General features: G+C 45.4%; 1 protein-coding gene across 1 annotated transcript in view; it reads left to right on the top strand.

Annotated features, from left to right (window-relative positions):
• The first annotated feature begins 11,262 nt into the window (after positions 1–11,262).
• Positions 11,263–20,271, top strand: part of nsmfb (NMDA receptor synaptonuclear signaling and neuronal migration factor b) — a 30,674-nt gene continuing 21,665 nt past the window's right edge. Inside the window, exon 1 of the mRNA XM_062543855.1 lies at positions 11,263–11,333. Within this exon, the coding sequence (XP_062399839.1) occupies positions 11,263–11,333 (71 nt within the window). The remainder of the gene's footprint in view (positions 11,334–20,271) is intronic.

Raw genomic sequence — 20,271 nt, forward strand, 5'->3', positions numbered from 1 at the left:
ATATGGGCAGCCGGTGGAGGAAGCTACTTGCAGACTCGAGCAGACTTCCTGCCCTATCGGCTTTGACATTTTCACACTCTCACAGCTGATGGCTCGAGAAGCAACCCCTCGCCAAAACCAAACACTTGTTCATGCCTATACGCATAATCGACCGCAGTTCGGGTTTCTTTTTCTTCCGCCCACACATGCGCATTCTCTTATTCTCATCTGCACCTTGGCAATCCAATATAACAGGATATCATCTAGATAAAGTGTTGCACAGTCATACTAAAACAAACAAAGTCATGCAAAGTCATGCAAAGGGGTAAATTATGTCAGGGCAAAGTGATCTTGATCTACATTAGGGTTACAGTATTTTGTTTGTTTGCAAATACACTGGAATTTGTTTATCAAATAGATGCAATAAAGTAAAGGCAGGCTTGAAAAGTTGACTTTTTGACGTTGCAATACAATTCCAAAATTCATTTATTTGCACAATAAATGTAAAATATTTTGTATTTTTTAGGAATATAAAACCTCATCTAATTGTAGACCAACAGGCATGGCATAACTCTACTGGTTTTATTCACAGATCTTCACACTTTTACTTGTACAGTTTACATGAGGAACATGTAATGTACAAATACATAAGTTATCACATCTACTCAATACAATGTATGACTAAACTGATGATAGCCATTTCATCCCAGTAAATTAGATAGTACAGCTCCAGGTCCAGAGAATATGAATCGGATGAGGGAGAGGGATTTTAGATCAGATTGGATTAGATTCAACTTCACTGTCATTGTGCAGAGTACAAAGACAACAAAATGCAGTTTGCAAGTGCAAAAAAACAGAAAAGTGCAATGTGAAATACAAAGACAGGACAAGATATATAGTGCCGAGTAGACAGTAGTATAAAACTGGTTTGCAGAAGGTGGTCACAGTAATGTAAATTAAATATAATTATGTGCAGCGTATCAGCAGTTACCTTATAAGGGCAGAATAAATATGCATACGTTGTATGAACAATGTATAAACATGTACAGATATGTGCAGTGTGGTAGCTGTAACATTATGAAAGTAGTAAGAATAATATATATATATATATATGTATATATATATATATATATATATATATTATATGTGTGTGTGTGTGTATTAACAGAATATATCATAAGAAAAACAATAGATATGGATTCAGTATGAACTGTATAAACAGATATGTACAGCTATGTGCAGGGTGGTAACAGTACCATTGCAGTGCAGAAATAGTAACATTATACGAGTAGTAAGAACAAGTGCAGGATGTATAGTCTGGGCCATCAGTGCCAGGCAGCTGCTCAATAAAAAGGAGAGGAGCTGTGTACTGTGCGGTGCCTGCTGTTGCAGGTATAGATGCACACGTCTATAGGCTGCTCAATAAAAAGGAGAGGAACTGTGTACTGTGCGGTGCCTGCTGTTGCAGGTACAGATGCACACGTCTAGAGGCGTGTTTGCCTGTGTGGCCATCTGCCCTTGCAGGTGGGAGCGTGCGCATTCAAAGGGGCATCGCATCGCACAGCCGTCAGTTAGCCAGCGCAGGTGGACCGCCTGACCCCTGACCCCTGACCCCTCAGTGCAGGGCAGCACACATGCAGGATGGAGAACGGCAGGCCTGGGAACTTTCACACACTGAGCTACAACACACACAATTGACACACAGACATTCACCCAAGCACTTTTTTTTCACATTACAGTAAAATCCTCCGTCTTCACTTCCTCTATAGAATTTGTGATTTTTAAAATGAAGCTGACAGCTTGATAACTCACGAGAGCTGAGAGCTCTCATAGCCTACTGTAGTAGCAGTAGAAGTATATATAGTATGTTTATATATAGCTCGTTTTCTAGTATGCACTTCACACATGTCCTCACCCAGTGCACTCGGATTCAACTGCAACGAATCTTATTCAAGTCAAAAAAGTTGTCAGCTCTGAGAACGGAAGTGCAACCAGCTGCAGTCCCTCCTGCGGGAGGGTGGCCATTACTCATCTGTGGGCTTGCTGGCAGTGGAGAACAGGCTCCTGGGGGTGCAGACGGAGGCGCAGGACCCATTGAAGGCTGGTGCTCTGCCCTCTCCTGACCTCCGGATGCACTGTAGCATCGCACGTTAAGCCGAGACTGGTGCGGAAGCTCGTTCTGAAAAAGAAAGCTGAGTGTGTTACAGTCAAAAAGTAGCACATTAAGTGACACGGCATAAAAATGGAGTTCCTGTCCCATTCTGGTAAACACTCCTAAAAAAACGCACACACACACACACACACACACACACACACACACACACACACACACACACACACACACACACACACTCTGACCATGGTGCAGGAAGCACACAAAAACCGGTCAAGCAAGAAGTGTGAATACTCTAGATGAGACAGCTGTGATGTAGTGGCGTCCCAGTTAGGGTTGGGCATCGATAACCGGTTCCGTCTTGGAACCGGGTTTAACTTATCAATTCCATCGACATCGTACGTCTTTTTTGTTATCGATTCCCTTAACGATTCCCTCAGCCTGCATGACGTCGACCTTTTCCGGTTTTCCTGAAATGTTGTGTTAGTACACGCCCTCTGCGACGACTCAAACTACAAGTCAAATCGTGTAAGGGTAGTAATACCAGCAATATGTTAAAACATTTGTCCGTGAAGCATGGGATTAAGCTCCAAGAGTGTCATGTGTTTGACAGACTACGGAGGGGTGCTAACGTTGCCCGGTCCAGGGCTCCAGAGTGCATATGCGCCCAAAATGTTTAAGAGTGTGCCTGAACATAATTCTAGGTGCACCTGACGCTGCTCGGGTGAAAGCATACGTTTCCTTCACAAGTTTTAATTGTAGACTATGCGTGCAACTTTGCCAAACTGTAGTAACCCCCTTGGCCCGCTCTCTCTCCCTCTCCCTCTCTCGTGCGCGACACCCGCCCCTCGACATGCACATTCACAATCGTGAAAGCAATGACGCATAGAAGACAACTAGCGACATTATAATTAATTTCGGTTAGCATCATAGCGTAGGCTACTGCACAAATTTGATTCAAACTCTTGCATTCAAGTTGACTGATCATCTCAATGTTTTCCAACTCTAAGACTCAAAAGGGCCTGTCCCAAGGAGACAAAGTATTAGCCTACCTTGCAACTTAAACACACGTGGGGAAACTGAACAGTCCAACCAGTAGACTATAATAAGCTAGCCAACTATGCTACTTTGTTTACAATTTGAGGCTCTAAGCCGACAGCTGAATTAAAGATACCCAGGGGGCAAAGGGGGTTTTACAGACATGGGCTGCTGTAAAAGGTTGTCATGCAAAAATAAAATCTAGGATGTCCCAGGATCACAACCTGGGTGGCCAACCCGGTCAATAAGCTGCTGTTTGTGTGTTATCGCCCTTTTTATGCCCCATTATAAGTCTATGGATGAATATATTATGGGGTGAATAGGGTAAAAATTTTAACAAATAGATATCCCTACAAAAATTCCTCAGATGATTATTTACATTAAGGCAATACTTTTTTGTATTGCAAGTTTTTTTTTAAATATCATGTACAAACAAGTATGTAAATGAGGCATCATACACTTAAATGTACGCAATAGCCAAATTATCAATGTTTGGCCTGTACCTTATGGGTAAATACAGTAAGAAACAGCCTAGGCTGAGCCTAACCTATATATTTTCTAGGATCTTACACTCTGTAGATATGATTTAATATGTGCTATGACGAGTCTCACCTTCTTCCACAACATTGGACAATGCATCTCTCTAAAGTATTTGCATTGTATTGTAATGCATTGATTCTCAATGAACACCCATGTAGCTTTAGGTTAGTGTAACCCAAAATTGTCCCATGTTGACATTAATTTTTATATTCAGCATAGCCAGATCTTTCACAAAAAGTTTGTTGGGTTGATAGAGGTGCACTTTAAGCCCCCCAAGTCCAAGGCTATAAATGTATGCACATTTTGCATATTTCATTAGATAATGGTTCATCTACATGAATGTATAAAGTATTTCAGAAAACTTGCAATACAAAAAAGTATTATCTTACAGTGAGTAATCATCTGAGGAATTTTTGTGGGAATATCTATTTGTTAAAATTTTTACCCTATTCACCCCATAATATATTCGTCCATAGACTTATAATGGGGCATAAAGAGGGTGATAACACACAAACAGCAGCTTATTGACCGGGTTGGCCACCCAGGTTGTGATCCTGGGACACCCTAGATTTTATTTTTGTATGACAACCTTTTACAGCAGCCCATGTCTGATTTCCCTAAAATAGGGGGTTTTGCCCCCTGGGTAAGAGGCAGAGTTGTAATATGAATAGTCATGAATGTCATGAATATCAGAAATGTCAGTAGTAGGCTATAGATTAGAATATATAAAGAATTATATTATATTATATATATATATACTGTAGGCTATATATACAGTACATCTTTATAATTCTTTATAAAGAATATGTATATTCCTTATTGTGTTTTAAATAAAGACAAGCTTTTTCTACGCCTTATTGTTAAAAAACCATTCACATTATATGAAAGGAGAGCGATAAAAGGTGACCTTTTGGCGTTAAAGGCGATGCAATGAAAAATGTGGGTGCACCTACATTTTTTGGGAATCGATAAGAGAATTGATAAGGAATTGGATTGATAGGCAGAATCGATAATGCCATCGATATTGATAAAAACTTATCAATACCCATCCCTAGTCCCAGTATGCAAAGATATGATTTGTTACACTCAGACAAATGACACTAGGAGATCCAAGAGAGCACTGCTTCTCAGTCAGTACACTATACACAGCTATGAAATAATCAGTTTCCCAAATGTCACTATTTATAGGTATGTGTTTAAGTGAAATGGACAGTTTTGTTTAATTCTATCAACTACAACTGACAACATTTCTCCCAAATTCCAAATATAAAATATTGTAATTCACATAGATCTAAGGCAAAGAACTGTAAAAGAGCCACAGGTGTGTGTATGTGTGTGTGTCCTAAACAAATCTACAAACAAAGTGTGTATTGTTCCTCACTCTGTTGTCTAATTTTGCAGTGGTCTCTTACTGTTTTCAAAAGCTGTGTGTATGTATGTGTGTATGTATGTATGTATGTATGTATGTATGTATGTATGTATCTTGATCTGGTGGTCCTTCTTGATTGACTTAGCTGTGTGGCATGGAGCAGTCCTGCTGGAAAACCAATCCTAACCAAAACCAGAGTTAGGAGAGCATTGCCAGAGCAGAAGGATAACCTTATATGTGGCTTGATTCATGCATCCTTCGCAAAGATGAATCTGCCCGATTCTAGCCTGGCTGATGCACCCCACAGATCACCGGTCCTCCACCAAATTTCACGGTGGGTGCGAAACACTGTGGCTTGTAGGCCTCTTCAGGTCTCTGTCTAACCATTTGACGAGCAGGTGTTGGACAAAGCTGAGAATTAGACTGAGATCAGAGACGAGGACCTTACTTTGCGCACCTCAGTGTACTGTAGCTCGTTTTTGCTTGTCATTGACGAAGGGTTTTTTCTAGCTGTACATGAATTGAGCCCTGCTCCAGGAGCCTAACATGAAGTGCACAGTGCTTACAGTGCACATCACCCCAGCTGCCATTTCCCATACTTTTTGAAGGTCATTTGATGTCATGCGACGGTTGCTGAGTGACATTCAAATGAGTCAACCAGGTCAGTTTTTCGCCCTCTAGCGGTTTATAGCTTTGTTGTCCCCAATGTCTGTGGCTTGACCTCGTTCTTATCAACCACCGGTTTAGAGATTTTAAGGATGGAAGCAACCTGACACTCATTGTGTCCCTCTACTGTAAAGCCAGAATTGAAAGCATTTTTTTCTTCACTCAAAAGTTTTTTTTCCAACTCTTTTGGCATGGACAATAGTTCTTTTATTGATCCTAATTACTCTTGAGGCACTACTAGCACTGTTTTGCCATCCAGCTGGTCCCATTGCAGGAGGATAGTGATGGCCACAGCAGTGGTTTTTATACTTTTCCTCTTAAAATATCTATTTGTTCAGATGATCACCTAATCAGTACCTCATTACTGTAAGTAGAATTGGAATTCCAGGCTTGTGTTGGAATTCAACAGCCACTAGAATGAAATGGCTATCATACATACAGTATAGAGATGAAAAATGTGCAGCGGTCTCTTATGAGGGAGAGAGAGAGAGACAAAGAGATGCGCACACACACACACACACACACACACACACACACACACACACACACACACACACACACACACACACACACACAGCACATGCAAAAGAGAGTGCCTTGTTCCCCTTGCGCGGCTGTGTGTGGTGGTGCCGTGCTGTTGTGTGCTGTAGCCAGTGAGCGAGGCTGGCTGTGCGTGCCGTGGCAGTGGCGCACACAGATGGCTACTTTTAAAGATTCATGCAGGCAATTTGTCAGCGCGCTTGTTGTAGCCGTCTCTGCTGCTGCTGCTGCCGCCACTGCTGCCTCACTGGCTGCACGTGCCAGCGAGCCAAAGTGTTTGTGCCTGTGCTCCTGTGTGTGTGTGTGTGTGTGTGTGTGTGTGTGTGTGTGTGTGTGTGAGAGAGAGAGAGTGTTTGTGCTTATGCTCTTGTGTGTGTGTGTGTGTGTGTGTGTGTGTGTGAGAGAGAGAGAGAGAGTGTTTGTGCTTATGCTCTTATGTGTAGGTGTGGATGTGTGTGTGTCAGTGTGAATCTACATGTGTGTAGGGGTGCATGTGTGTGTGTCAGTGTGAATCTACATGTGTGTAGGGGTGCATGTGTGTGTGTCAGTGTGAATCTACATGTGTGTAGGGGTGCATGTGTGTGTCAGTGTGAATCTACATGTGTGTAGGTGTGCATGTGTGTGTGTCAGTGTGAATCTACATGTGTGTAGGGGACGGGGTGCATGTGTGTGTCTCTTGGTGCCTGTGGCTTTGTGTGTGACTCAGGCAGCCTTGGCCTCTGTTTGCGTTTTCACAACATCAGAGGGCACACTCTTTCATGTGCTCCGTTGGTATAGAAAATGAAACTGGGTGCTGTTTGCGGGCATGCTTGCCTGTAGAAAAGGAGAAGCATACTGTACTGCCACTCTCCACTTGGAAGCCATAGAAAACTTTGCACTCGACTGTTGAAATGCATTATACACATTCTTTCCAGTAATTTCATACATTCAGGTTGTTATTGAGGACTCACATGATAATGTTGTCTGTGATATTTTTATCATAAGTAGCGGACCACAGCCTTCAGTGGTAATGTAAAGAAAAACATTGTTGCAATGTTCAGTTCTCTGTTGGCTGTTGTGAACGTCAGAGTTTTATATGTGTGTTTGCATTCCAGTTGAATTCAGCAGAGTACGCAGGTCAAGCATGCCAACCGCCTACCTTTGAACTGGAGGGGCAGAGAGGGATTTACACACACACACACACACACACACACACACACACACACACACACACACACACACACACACACACACACACACACACACATCTCTCTCTCTCTCTCTCTCTCTCTCTCTCACACACACACACACATATCTCTCTCTCTCTCTCTCTCTCTCTCTCACACACACACACACACACACACACATATGTCTCTCTCTCTCTCTCTCTCTCTCTCTCTCTCTCTCTCTCTCTCACACACACACACACACACACACACGTGTACGCTCACTATCCATCACCAAGTCTCCTGCTCTGAAGGCCTCTGTCTGCACACACAAATAGGTTAACATGTAGCCCTTCTAACTTTCCCTCTTGTCTTTTCAGCACGCAAAGTTCATCATCCCCCAAAGCAGTCATGGTTCTATGCTATAAGTCCACCAGTCCCCAAAGCAGTCATGGTTCTATGGTATAAGTCCACCAGTCCCCAAAGCAGTCATGGTTCTATGGTATAATTCCACCAGTCCCTCAAAGCAGCAGGGGCGGAGCTAGACGGGTGGCTCCGGGTGTCCAATCTTGGTGCTACCATGTAGCCTATAGCTCACTATCTGTTGGAACAGATATATATATATATATATATATATATATATATATATATATATATACTGTATGAACCGTTGGCTTGAATGCTAAAAAAAAGTATATGGGTTGCGACCTCAATGTCATTGGAAATTGTGGGTTCCAAAGCCAGATCAGTTAAGAACCACTGGCAAATGAAATATTGTGCACGTTCCACTTTTGCTTAAATAGCCGTAACATTTTTTGTTCAGAGCGGAAAATGCAGCTGTATTTGACAGAGGACAGATGTATGTAGGTTATTGCTAGCGACAAAATATTGCCTTTCAGTATGGTACGATCTGTTTGTAAATTATGTGTAATTAAAAAGTGTTTCAATCGTCCATGGCATGGGGAATATTCTCACAACTATGTCTCCCCACTCTGTCTCAACTTTCGAGGGACAAGGGGTAGGCTAGGGGGAAAGGGAAGAATGAGAAATGAGATTGGGCCTTAGGGTCTGTAGCATTATGAATGTAATGTTATGCTTCCATAGACTCTACCTCATTAGTAGATAACCGGCTTAACCAGCAAGCCAGTTCTTAAAGACATTGGCCAAAATTCTTGTTTTGTTATTTTGATTGTTGTATGTTTTGTAACTCAGGGCATTGCTGTAAAAGAGCTTGATGCTCAGTCAATTTTTTCCCTGAATAAAAAATGGTTGATGATGATGATGATTTTAATTCCTGCGTTCTTTAAACATATCTAAAATATTTAATTTGGTGTCAGCTGATTTGTACAGATTGCATACAGTAAGTGATTGTGGATAAAAGTGTCATCTTGGGGGAATATGTTTTCTATATCTTCAATTAATAGAATATACTGTAGTAGTAGAATATGCCCATGGAGGGCATTTGTTTTAGCACAGCATAACCCAGTGATAGACAACTTAGATTATTCAATTCAATATATCTGCTTATTTGTATTTGTATCCAAATACAAATAAATTTGATGTGAGAGGATGGTGTTGGTGCATGGTTTTAGTAATGCATGTGTTCTAATTTAACAACTTGAGCCTGTTTCTGTTATTCCAGTTGCCACCCTTGAATTAATTAGTGCCCTATTATTGGGCCACCCTGGTTAAAAATGTCTACAATCGCCACTGCAAAGCAGTCATTGGTTTTATGGTACAAGTCCACCAATCCCACAAAGCAGTCACTGCTTTTACAAGTCTACCAATCCCACAAAGCAGTCACTGCTTTTATGGTACAAGTCCACCAATCCCACAAAGCAGTCGTTGGTTTTATCGCACAAGTCCACCAATCCCCCAAAGCAGTCATTGGTTTTATGGTACAAGTCCACCAATCCCCCAAAGCAGTCATTGGTTTTATGGTACAAGTCCACCAATCCCCCAAAGCAGTCATTGGTTTTATGGTACAAAAGTCCACCAATCCCCCAAAGCAGTCATTGGTTTTATGCTACAAAAGTCCACCAATCCCCCAAAGCAGTTTCAAACTCCACTCTGTTCTGCTCTCTGTCTGTCTGTCTGCCTGTCTACATGCATGTACAGTACTGTATGTATGTCTGTGTTGTCTCTCTGTCTTCTCTCTCTTACTGTAGCTGTGCCAGGACCTCCAGATGGGCGGCCATTTGAAATGTTTAACAGCTGCCCGATGAACAGACCCATTTACACTTGAACTTGAGTCAAATATTCCTAAAGGTAGACTACTGCTCTGTGGCAGAAATGTTGTTACCTTAAAAATGTAAGGACTACAGTATCATGACTCTAAGATTTGTCTTGTCATCATTGTCTTCCAACGACTCAAGTCTGTTATTTATTTATGTTTTAGATAGCAGCTAATAGGTTCACATGTAGCATGCATGTTTTCATACATATACTGTACATGACACACTGGTTGTAAAACCAGTGTACACATACATACTGTATAATAATTCTGATTCTGATTGCCAGGAGCACTTGTAAACCCATCTTTCATCATGTAAATGTGAGTCAGTACATGTCGTAATGAAATCTTTCTGTAGCACTTTTTATTTTGCAGCAATAGACTGCGTCAGTCTTTCCATAATGCTCGAGTGTTCGAATGAGCCACCGAATCCTGCTTGAAAGAGAAGTCTTCTCCAGTACCAAGAGGTCTCTGGAAGGTAATCAGTGACATCTTTTATTCAGTTGCTCAGAGCGTCATCACCATTCAATCCTTGATTGAGTAGCACTCTAATGTTTCCCAGTATCTTCATCGGACAGTTGCATTTAGTGTTCATCCATTTGGTACAGACTTTTCCTTTAAATACCAAACCACCGTACACCATTTTTCATGCATAAAGCAGAACTGGCACAAAACAAAAATGTAATCATTTATGAGATGCAGATGTGGTATGAGAGAAAACTAATTTCTGTGTGATTTGGGCCTGGGGAGAGTAGCAGTTTGAACCTGGATTGAGCAGCTCACTTGCATTAGAAGTGTAATTATGCAGATTGAAAGTGCTGTTGGATAACTGACTACAAGGTACACAAAGACGGATCAACCAAGCCCTTAAAGTCTGAGCCTGGTCCTTTGAGAATAGTCTGTTCTATTGGTGTACACACAGAAACTAAGGGGAGAATAAATTAAATATATATCAACTGGTGCAATATAATCAGATTTGTTATTGACTCTGTAGACACAGTGCAAGGGAAGATGTCTGAATACATTTTTAATAAAATAAAAATGAATAAGCTCAATTTGTCATAGAGTGGGTTCATATAAGTTCAAACGAGTTCAGCACACAAATTCTAAGGCCTAAAATATCACATTTCCAACACCGTCCATCTCTCTCTGGAATCTTTTCCAAACACATTCAAAGTGGACATCACATTGCAAGTGGACATCACTCCTTTTATGGTGCTGGTTTCCTTCCTGTCCCTGTCGCTGTGCATGGATCAATGAGGGGGGAGGGAGCTTGGAGTTGAGCGAGAGAGAGAGAGAGAGAGAGAGCATCTCACTGAAGCACTTCAGCATCTCTTCATAGGAATCTCAGTTAGCTGGTGGGCTCGCATCACGCAGTCGTGGGAGAGCGCCTATCGCGACGGGAGGAGGCTACATCTCCTGGAAAGTATGTTGATGTGCGGAATAAAGGAGACTTTTGACAATTTCAATTGATAGCACAAGCAACCTACTTTGAAGGGAAAAGGAAAAGAAGCGTTTTACATCCCCTCGGCGCGGAGGTTTGTTTTGCATTCTGTCTCTTGTGCTAAACGAGTTTGTTGTCATGTTTTCGCTTAACAAATCAGTGGAATGAATTCTTCTCCTTTTGTTTCAACGCAGCATGGGAACTGCCGTGTCCAAGAGGAAGAATTTAAGGAACGATGCGATTTCTTCTGTGGCCGCAAAAGTTAGGTGAGTCGAGGAGTGCAGAGCTTCTTGCCGTGTGGCATCAGAAGTGCGGCAAGCTATCCAGACGAGTCCGAGTCTACAGTATATGACGCTCCAGTAGACAGATAGAAATAAGTAGACAGATAAAGATTCTAAACCATTTTTACCTTGCTAAACCTGCTAATCAGACATGATATGTAGCCTAATTGCCTTCGGTTATTTTTGTTGTTGTAATTTACATTTGCGACAAAACAAGATGAATATCAAACACGCTGCAACCTCTAGGCTATTGCCTGCAAATATAATTTCACAAATATTGAAACACGGAGATGGCCATAAAAGTAAATGGGATGTGATTGCATAGGATAGATTGGATCTGAACAGTGGCTAAATTGGAAATATGAGCCAGTCAGTGCAAAGCAATGCTTTCTAATTTAGAGTTCGGCGCATGATTGTAGATAAAGTGTTCTAGGTCTGTGTACATTTTCTTTCACACAGCCTCAATGTATGTATATGCCTACAATGCAATACATTCATATATCTGAAAAGAAAATGACACCATAATCTGATAATTGCTGAATGGAAAGAAAGCTCATCAGGAAGGTTTTTTAGTTTAAAAACCACTCCAACTGCCTTTGTGGATAAGGGTGAAATGGGGACAAAAGTGTTCCAATGAATTGCAAAATCTCATAAAGATGAAAAGAAAATATTGACATACATAGCCTCCACTGCATATCCTGATCTCACTTGATGATTGCAGTATGAATGTGTTCAGCCCAGTCTGAGGTTAATGTATTGGATCAGTGTGTAATCATTGCATAGCATATGCAAATACAACAGCAGAAAAGATGGTCTCGTATTGTGTTTTTGTATATTTCATTACAGTAGTATTGTTTTGTCTGTAAGGAGTCGGCCAAAAGACAGAGTCACTGTTCCCCACCACCACCATTCTTTTTTTGCATAATATGTTGACTTCTTGTCAGGGTTCATTTCAGAATGCTTCACCTCAGGCCATGTTGTTGGTGCGGGTGCACCTTTTCATAGATCATGGTGAGAGCAGTGCGTATCAGTCACGCTGAGAGGAAACTGATTTACTGAGTATGTTATGGGTCTCTACTGTAAGTAGAGGCTCCTGGTGTCAAAGCCCTTTGTTAGGATAAAGCATCCCCACTGAGTTTGCATGGCATTTATAGTAGTTTTGTCAGTCATTTGCACAATCTTCAACACCTCAGCTCGTTCTTTAAGGTCTTCAGTTCTCAGTCTTTCACTCTGCCTCATTCTCTCTCTCTCTCACTCTCTCACTCGCGCGCACACACACACACACACACACACACACACATACACGGAGACACAGAGAGACACCAACACACACACACACACACACACAGAGAGAGAGAGAGGGTGAGGGTGAGAGAGAGAGAGACACACACACACACACATATGCCATGCTACACATATAGATGCAGTCCAGGGGTTACTCTATCCTTGGGTGGTAGTGAGCGATTAGGAGAGTTGTGAAGAGGATCAGAAGTGGAGCTCCCCTCTCAGGTGAAATGAACACTTTAAATGGTAATGCAACCACGAGAGCGCCTAAAACACTCCGTAGCCGTCTAATCACACACACAATACCGGCTCAGTCTTGATAGGCTGCGATCGCCGAGCCACTAAACCCCCACGCTCCTCTCGTAGCAGCCCAGTGGTGTTAGTGCGTAGGCCCCTCATATCTCTGTCCCTGGATCAGTTACAGTCTCATCTGTTGAGTCCTCTCTGTGTGCCTGGGTCCTCGCTGGCTGTGTGAATGGGAGGATTAGCGGGCCTCGCTACCCGCGGCGCGCCGCTGAATGGGTGCCACGGCAGGTGACGGACCGCGCCAGTCAATTATTCACGCGTGACAAGTATTACATCACGAGGTGTCAAGCCTTCACCGTCGCCGTCGCCGTCCGTCGCGCGGTAGGACGGGCGCTTGGAAAACAGAAGCGGCGGTCATCTGTGGCCACGGCGACGGGGCGGTGTTGACCCGCGCTTTCACGCAGAGAGGCCCGGGAGCCATGCTGAGCCTGCAGACGGACGCGGCCATTTCTCCACCCTCTGTTTGCCCATGTCATGATTCACCCGCTCAGCCACAGCTCTGGCTGGTTGGCAGAGAGACCCGGCGCAGGTCGTTGGCATCTTGTGGTGGGGGGGGGGCGGTGACCCCACTCAGCGAGAGGGGGTGTTAACCAAAAAAAGCTAGAAAGCCATTTTGGCCCACTTATCCCGCGCTGATGTAACTGAGGTGTAAGACTAAACAGACGCAGGGAAGAGATCCAGAAGAGTCTTTGCAAAACTGCAACCTACACTCTTAGAAAAAAAGCTGCTATATAGAACCAAACAGCAAGGTTCATATACTGTATGGCACCCCTAAATGGTTATTTTGAAGGGTCCATCAAAGGAATCCCTAAGGGTTCTTTGAAGCCTGCATGGTTCTATCTTTTTAAGAGTGTAGTTAAACACACTTGAGGTATAGATATATTTTTTTCCTTATGGTACTTCATGGTTCGCTTGTGTGCTGTGGATGTATTTAAAACCACCTGAGTTTCTCTTTGGAGATAATTACCTGTTCCGCCATGATAGTATTCAGCATACGCTTTGTGAGGGAGACTGGTGCAATTAAAAATGCTAACTCACTGCACAGAGTGGCAGTCCCTGAGGTAGAGCCGCTCAATTATACACCGAGCATCCAGACGGCTTCATTGTTTGCGAGGACTTTGACTTATAACACACACTTTTCTGTCATTCTCTTGTCTTATCATTGTATATTTTGATTTCCATACAGAAATAGAATATACTTTAGATAGCGTACAGTGCATTCGACGTGATAATGAGATGAACTCAAAATACACCACTATACGCCGAATATACAAGTTATGTTTCCACATACCAAGATACTTTCATCATCACGCTGGTAGCTGTTCGATCTGAAGAGTCTAGTCTCTCCTAGTGTCTGTCAGCAGCCTGAAAATTGGTTTTCACATTGGACCACCACACCAAGTCCAGAATAATCAGCGAGGATACGTCAGTCATCGTATAAGTACATTTCCTTTAATAGACAGACAAGAAGGAACATGGTCTTTGTCGTCAGCCTACAGTGAGATGGAGACGAGACTAGCCCAGGTCTCAGGGGAGTGCGTCTCATTGATTTGCTCCATGGTGTTGTTCAGGAGATAGAATCTTCAGCTGAGCTCACTGTCTCCTCTGCTGGCGAGCGCCACTGCTGTGAGACCAGGACAGGAGAAGTGCGCGGCGCTCGTGTGATTGATGCTCGCCAGTGTGGCCCCTCTGTCCCTCGCCGTCCGGCGGAGGACGTGTTCTTCTAAATGCCTTCGCTCCCTCCTTCTCTTTCCTCTCTCTTCTTCCCCCCGTCTTTTCCCATTTTCCCACTCTGTTTCTCTCTCTTCTTTTCTCTCCTTTTCATTCGCTCCCTCTCTCCTCTTCACTCTTCTCTCTCCCTTATTATCTCCCTTATTCTCTCATTGTCTCTCTCTCTTTCTCCCTCTCTCTCCCTTATTCTCTCATTCTCTGTCTCCCTCTCTCCCTTATATTCTCTCCCCCTATCTCTCTCTCTCTCTCTGTGGCTGTGCTGGGTTATTGGGCTCGCTGTAAGGGCTGTAATTACCGGCGGTGGCTTGCCAGCCTCGCTGGAGAGTGCCGGGTGTTTGTGATGAGCCGTGTAATTAATGGCACTGCCGGTGCCGTGCGCTGGCTTGCCAGCCTCATGCGTGCGCCGTGTCTGGGCCCACTTGGGCGCTAGTGCCCAACCACAGCTCTGTGGCAAGGGGTGGGGGGTGGGGGTGGTTAGTGCCACGAATAGGAATTAAATTGCGCGCATATTGCCGGTAACAAACGCTCTCCGGCTAGCTAAAGACTGTTATGGTAATGTTTAACGAAGCAATCAGGGAGACTCCCGTTACACAGCACGACTACACAACGTCTAAGGGCTGGCTGTGCCTGGGTGTTAAGGGCTGCTGCTGGTGCTTGGGGAGCTGTCTGTGGTCTGAACCTCTCCGTGTGGAGCACTGAGTCAGAGTGGATGGTGATAGGGGAACAGCAGGGGGGTGGATGGCTGTGATGGAGAGGGAACAAGACTCCAGCGAGGAGGGTGTTGTGACCCTGGATGTGTCAAGCGGCTGAGCTGACATTAATTCCCCAGAGCAGCGCGACAGCAACTCGGAGCTGTCTTGATTGAAGGGGTGACAAAAATACAGAGAGAGAGAGAGAGAGAGAGAGAGAGAGGAGAGAGAGAGAGAGAGAGAGAGAGAGGAGAGAGAGAGAGAATATAAGGAAAGAGAAGTAACTGTATCTTTATGTGGATTTGTTGAAAAACTAGCCTGCCAGTCTTGGACCAGCCACGAGGAAGCAAGCGCTGCTCGTCGGCGAGGACAGTGGCGCCTTTAAAGAAGGTGTCACTGTGAGAGTGACTTAGATTGAGAAACGGGTCATGTGGTGGACGCTCCACTCCGCTCCCCTCCCCTCCCCTCCCCGAGTCCCTCAGCAGTCAGGGTTCACGGTGACCTCCTTCCCGAATTAGGAGGACCGTCCGTCCGCACGCCACGGCCCTTAGACTCCGTCCTCGTGTCGCCCAGATGCCAGCGATCGATGCCAGCGGTGCCAGCGTAGACAAGCACACAATGGAGGAGTGGGAAAAAATAGGTCACGGGTGCCCCCTGTGTGTGTGAACCAAAGGAGAGGAGACGTTGGCACTGGTGCGAAGAGAGTACGTGAAGGGCTGCGGGCCATTTCCCAACGCCGAGTTTCCGGTTCATTCCGTGTGTGTGTGTTTACTGGTGGGGCGGCGCGTGCAGCATATGTCTCCATTGTGGCTCCGCTGTCAGGCAGGACGGTGCCCCAGGCCGTGTGGCTCTGTGTGGAGAGGGAGCATCTACGGCTCGCGCTTTTCTATAGAATATGTGCGTCTACGCCGCACTCGCTGTGCTATATACTGCACATTAAGCTATTGAGTGCCGTCTTAATGTCACAGAACTGTGAAAAACACACACTCTCTCTCTCTCTCTCCGTCTCACTGTCTCTCTCTTTATCGCTCTCTCTCTCTCTTCCTTCCTCCCCCACGTTCATTCCGATGCTATCAGGTTCTCCTCTCCTCGTTATCCTGTCTTCTCTTTCTTCTTCCTCTGCCCTTATCTTCTATTTTTGGTGTTGTGCGCCATGCATCCCCCCCTCCCCCCCTTTTTCCGCTGCGTTCACAGTCTTCCTCCTCTCCTCCGTTTTCCTGTCCTCTGCCCACCACCACCACCACCACCACCACCACCGCTCGCTCCCCCCCTCCTCCACCCACCCCCCACCCTCATCTCTCTGTCACATGGCTGAAAACATGTGTGAGGCTCCCCGATGCAAACAACGCAAACCACATCTTCAGATTACTGTAGTAGGACAGGGACTGTGAGTGTGTGTGTGTGTTGGATAGAGAGAGAGAGAGAGAGAAAGACAGAGAGAGAGAGCGCTCCGCTCCTCTCCTCTCCTCGCCCATGTTTTATTCATGTTTTAATTTTCCCTGACTGAGTAGCTTTTTGTTGCGCTTAATCAAACTTCACTGTTTCTTCATTAAAACACGCACCAGAAAAAACGCGTCCCCCGTGCCAACGGCGAGGTAATTGACTCAGCAAAAAGCGCCGCGCGAGGGAACGGCGACCGTGGCGGGGAACGAGGGCCTTCGGCCACCGGTGGGACGACGGCATGACGCGGGTGGCCGAGAGAAGATTAGGAATGTCAAAGAGAGATTAGCGTGGTATAATAGGGAAACTTAAGCCCCGCGTTCCCGTTAGTCATCAGGGACTGAGTCGATTGGCTGCGTTTGGGCCCTGCTGTGTGATACGCTGCTGTTTGAGGATGCGCTGGTGTTGGCTTTGGTTCCCCTCTGCTGCTTTTAGTCACGCAGCTCTCCAAACTTCTGGGACATAATGGAGTGTGTCTTCTCCTCTTATCCCTTCATCTCTCTCTCTATCCCTCTCTCTCTCTCTCTCACTTTCCCTTACTTCTGCACTCTTCTGCTGTTACTGTCTTCCTGCTTTCCCCTCTTTCTCCTCCTCTTTTTTCCTCTCATCCCATGTCTCCCCCTGTGCTCCCCGCTCCCATCTTCTTCGCTCCACTCACTCTCCATCTGTGTGTGTCGGTGTGTGTGTGTGTGTGTGTGTGTAGGGCTCCATGAGTGTGAGTGTTTATAGTTATTTTTTTCTCTCCACTCTCTTTATTTTTTTTCTCTCCGTGGGAGTGGTGCACGTGCAGCCTCGTGTTTAATTATTGAGAGTGTCGTTTGCGGGGAGAGAGAGGAGAGCGAGAGAGAGCGAGGGGAGGGGGGGGGGGGGGTTGAGGGGGTTTGCGTGGATCCACTGACACTACAATCCCATTCCTCCGCGTTCCCCCTAGAGTTGCACACGCGGCTGTTTGGACACGATTATGGGTCTGTTTGTCTCCGTGGGTTACAGGGAGAAGAAGGGGGAGGGGCATAAGAGTTCAGGGAGGGAGGAGGGGACTGGGTGGGGGGGGGGGGGGGGGGGGGTTGTTGGCTTTCTCTCCCTCTCTCTCCCCTCCCTCTCTCTCTCTCTCCCTCTCCCTCTCTATCCCCTCCCTCTCTCTCTCTCTCCCTCTCTCCCTCTCTCTCCCCCCTCTCTCCCCTCTCTCCCTCTCTCTCTCCCTCTCTCTCTCTCTCTCCCCTCCCTCTCTCCCCCTCTCTCTCTCTCTCTCTCCCTCTCTCTCTCCCTCTCTCTCTCCCCCCTCTCTCTCTCTCCAGATGAGCCCAGATGAGTGTGAGCGCTGGCTGGTGGTCTCACATGGAGGCGGGTGCCTGAGGGGGGTTGAGGCGCACGTGGCCAGGTGCCGCGCTGATGAAGCTCTTGATGTGATCAAATCACAAAACAAAACAAAACTAGTTGTTGTTGTTCTTCTTCTCACTCTGTTTACACGGTTGTTGGGTGAAGCACCATGCCAAAACACAAAATCAATTATTTTTCCATTAGATATTATCAAAGCCAAATAAACACAAAAGAAAAACGGTTGCTGAGAGCATGCAGGCGTCAGTTTATGATTTAGCTAAATGGATATTTTTTTCTTTGCTTCTCAGATATTGGACATATTCATAGTCTGTGCACGGTAGTAAATAAATTACAAATAAACAAACCAACATGGCGTTTGATGTCTGCGTGTTCTACGTTTAATGTCAGTAAGTGCTGTTAGCTCCTGGTATGTGCAGAAATAGAAGACGAATGCCACAGATAATTATGTTTATAGTCGGTGAAACAACCTTGTTAGACTGTAAGTGCTTCTTAATGGTCCTTCCCAAATTAAACTCCTCCAAACTAATCAGTGTCAGTGACAGTTACATTAAAAGTAAACAAACAAACAAACAAATAAACAGACTTGCCGCCTGGCACACGCCAAACGGTGTCCTCCGAGCGAGCTGAATTTCACGGTCTGATTTGCATCTGGTTAGAGCACACAACAGCGTCGGCACGGAGACTCAAAGTGGGACAAGGACACGATTAAGGAGGGAACATGAAAGGCCAGTTCTATTTTCACAAGGACAAAACCAGTGGACACAGTGGCCCTCCCATTCCTCAATCACCACCACCCCCACCACCACCACCCCCACCCTTCTCTTCGCTCTCTCCCTCTCTCCACACGCCTTCTCCCCAATCTCATTTCTCCCGCACTGATGGTGGCTGGGTGATATTGGTCGCCTCCGTATAGGAGCGGGTCTTCGGCAGGGCAGAGAAGTGATTTGCTGCTGTTGAATTCTCACCCAGGAGACCCATCTTACACTGATCCCCCCCAGTGCCTTTCCTCACTCCACACTGTGTGTGTGTGTGTGTGTGTGTGTGTGTGTGTGTGTGTGTGTGTGTGTGTGTGTGTGTGTGTGTGTGTGTGTGTGTGTGTGTGCGTGTGTGCGTGTGTGTGTGTGTGTGTGTGTGTGTGTGTGTGTGTGTGTGTGTGCGCATATACTGTAAAAGTATTAGCCTGCTATGGAAAACCACTGGGAAATCATTGTTGGTGCTTACACCTGCATTGTCCATTATTCATGTTACAGCTCTGCATTCTTTTAGTTTACAAAGTCCCACAGCCCATTGCATTGTCATATGGAAGAATACCGTGGATCAGTAAATCAGTATATGAGTGGGGAGATGGGGTTAGAGAGAGAGAGAGAGCAGAGGGAGGGGGGGTGAAGGAGAGAGAGAGAGAGGAGAGAGGGAGGAGAGAAGGGGAGGTGGAGGAGAGAGGAGAGATGGAGAAGGTGGAGCAGAGAGAGAGAGAGAGAGGAGATGAAGGAGGAAGAGAGGAGAGGTAAAGGAGAGAGAGAGAGAGGGAGGAGGTGAAGGCGGAAGAGAGGTGAGGTAAAGGAGAGAGAGAGAGGGATGAGGTGAAGGAGGAAGAGAGGTGAGGTAAAGGAGAGAGAGATAGGTGAGAGGAGGAGAGAAGGGGGAGATGGAGGAGAGAGATAGAGAGTAGATGAAGGAGGAAGAGAGGTGAGGTAAAGGAGAGAGAGATAGGTGAGAGGAGGAGAGAAGGGGGAGATGGAGGAGAGAGATAGAGAGTAGATGAAGGAGGAAGAGAGGTGAGGTAAAGGAGAGAGAGATAGGTGAGAGGAGGAGAGAAGGGGGAGATGGAGGAGAGAGAGATAGAGAGTAGATGAAGGAGGAAGAGAGGTGAGGTAAAGGAGAGAGAGATAGGTGAGAGGAGGAGAGAAGGGGGAGATGGAGGAGAGAGAGATAGAGAGTAGATGAAGGAGGAAGAGAGGTGAGGTAAAGGAGAGAGAGATAGGTGAGAGGAGGAGAGAAGGGGGAGATGGAGGAGAGAGTGAGACGAGAGGGATGAGGTGGAGGAGAGAGAGAGAGAGGGAGGAGGTGAAGGAGAAAGAGCGGTGAGAGGAGGAGAGGAGAGATTGAGCGGTACAGTAGATGGTGGGGGCCAGAGT

Source organism: Sardina pilchardus, chromosome 8, assembly GCF_963854185.1.
Source record: "Sardina pilchardus chromosome 8, fSarPil1.1, whole genome shotgun sequence".
Taxonomy (NCBI): Eukaryota; Metazoa; Chordata; class Actinopteri; order Clupeiformes; family Clupeidae; genus Sardina; species Sardina pilchardus.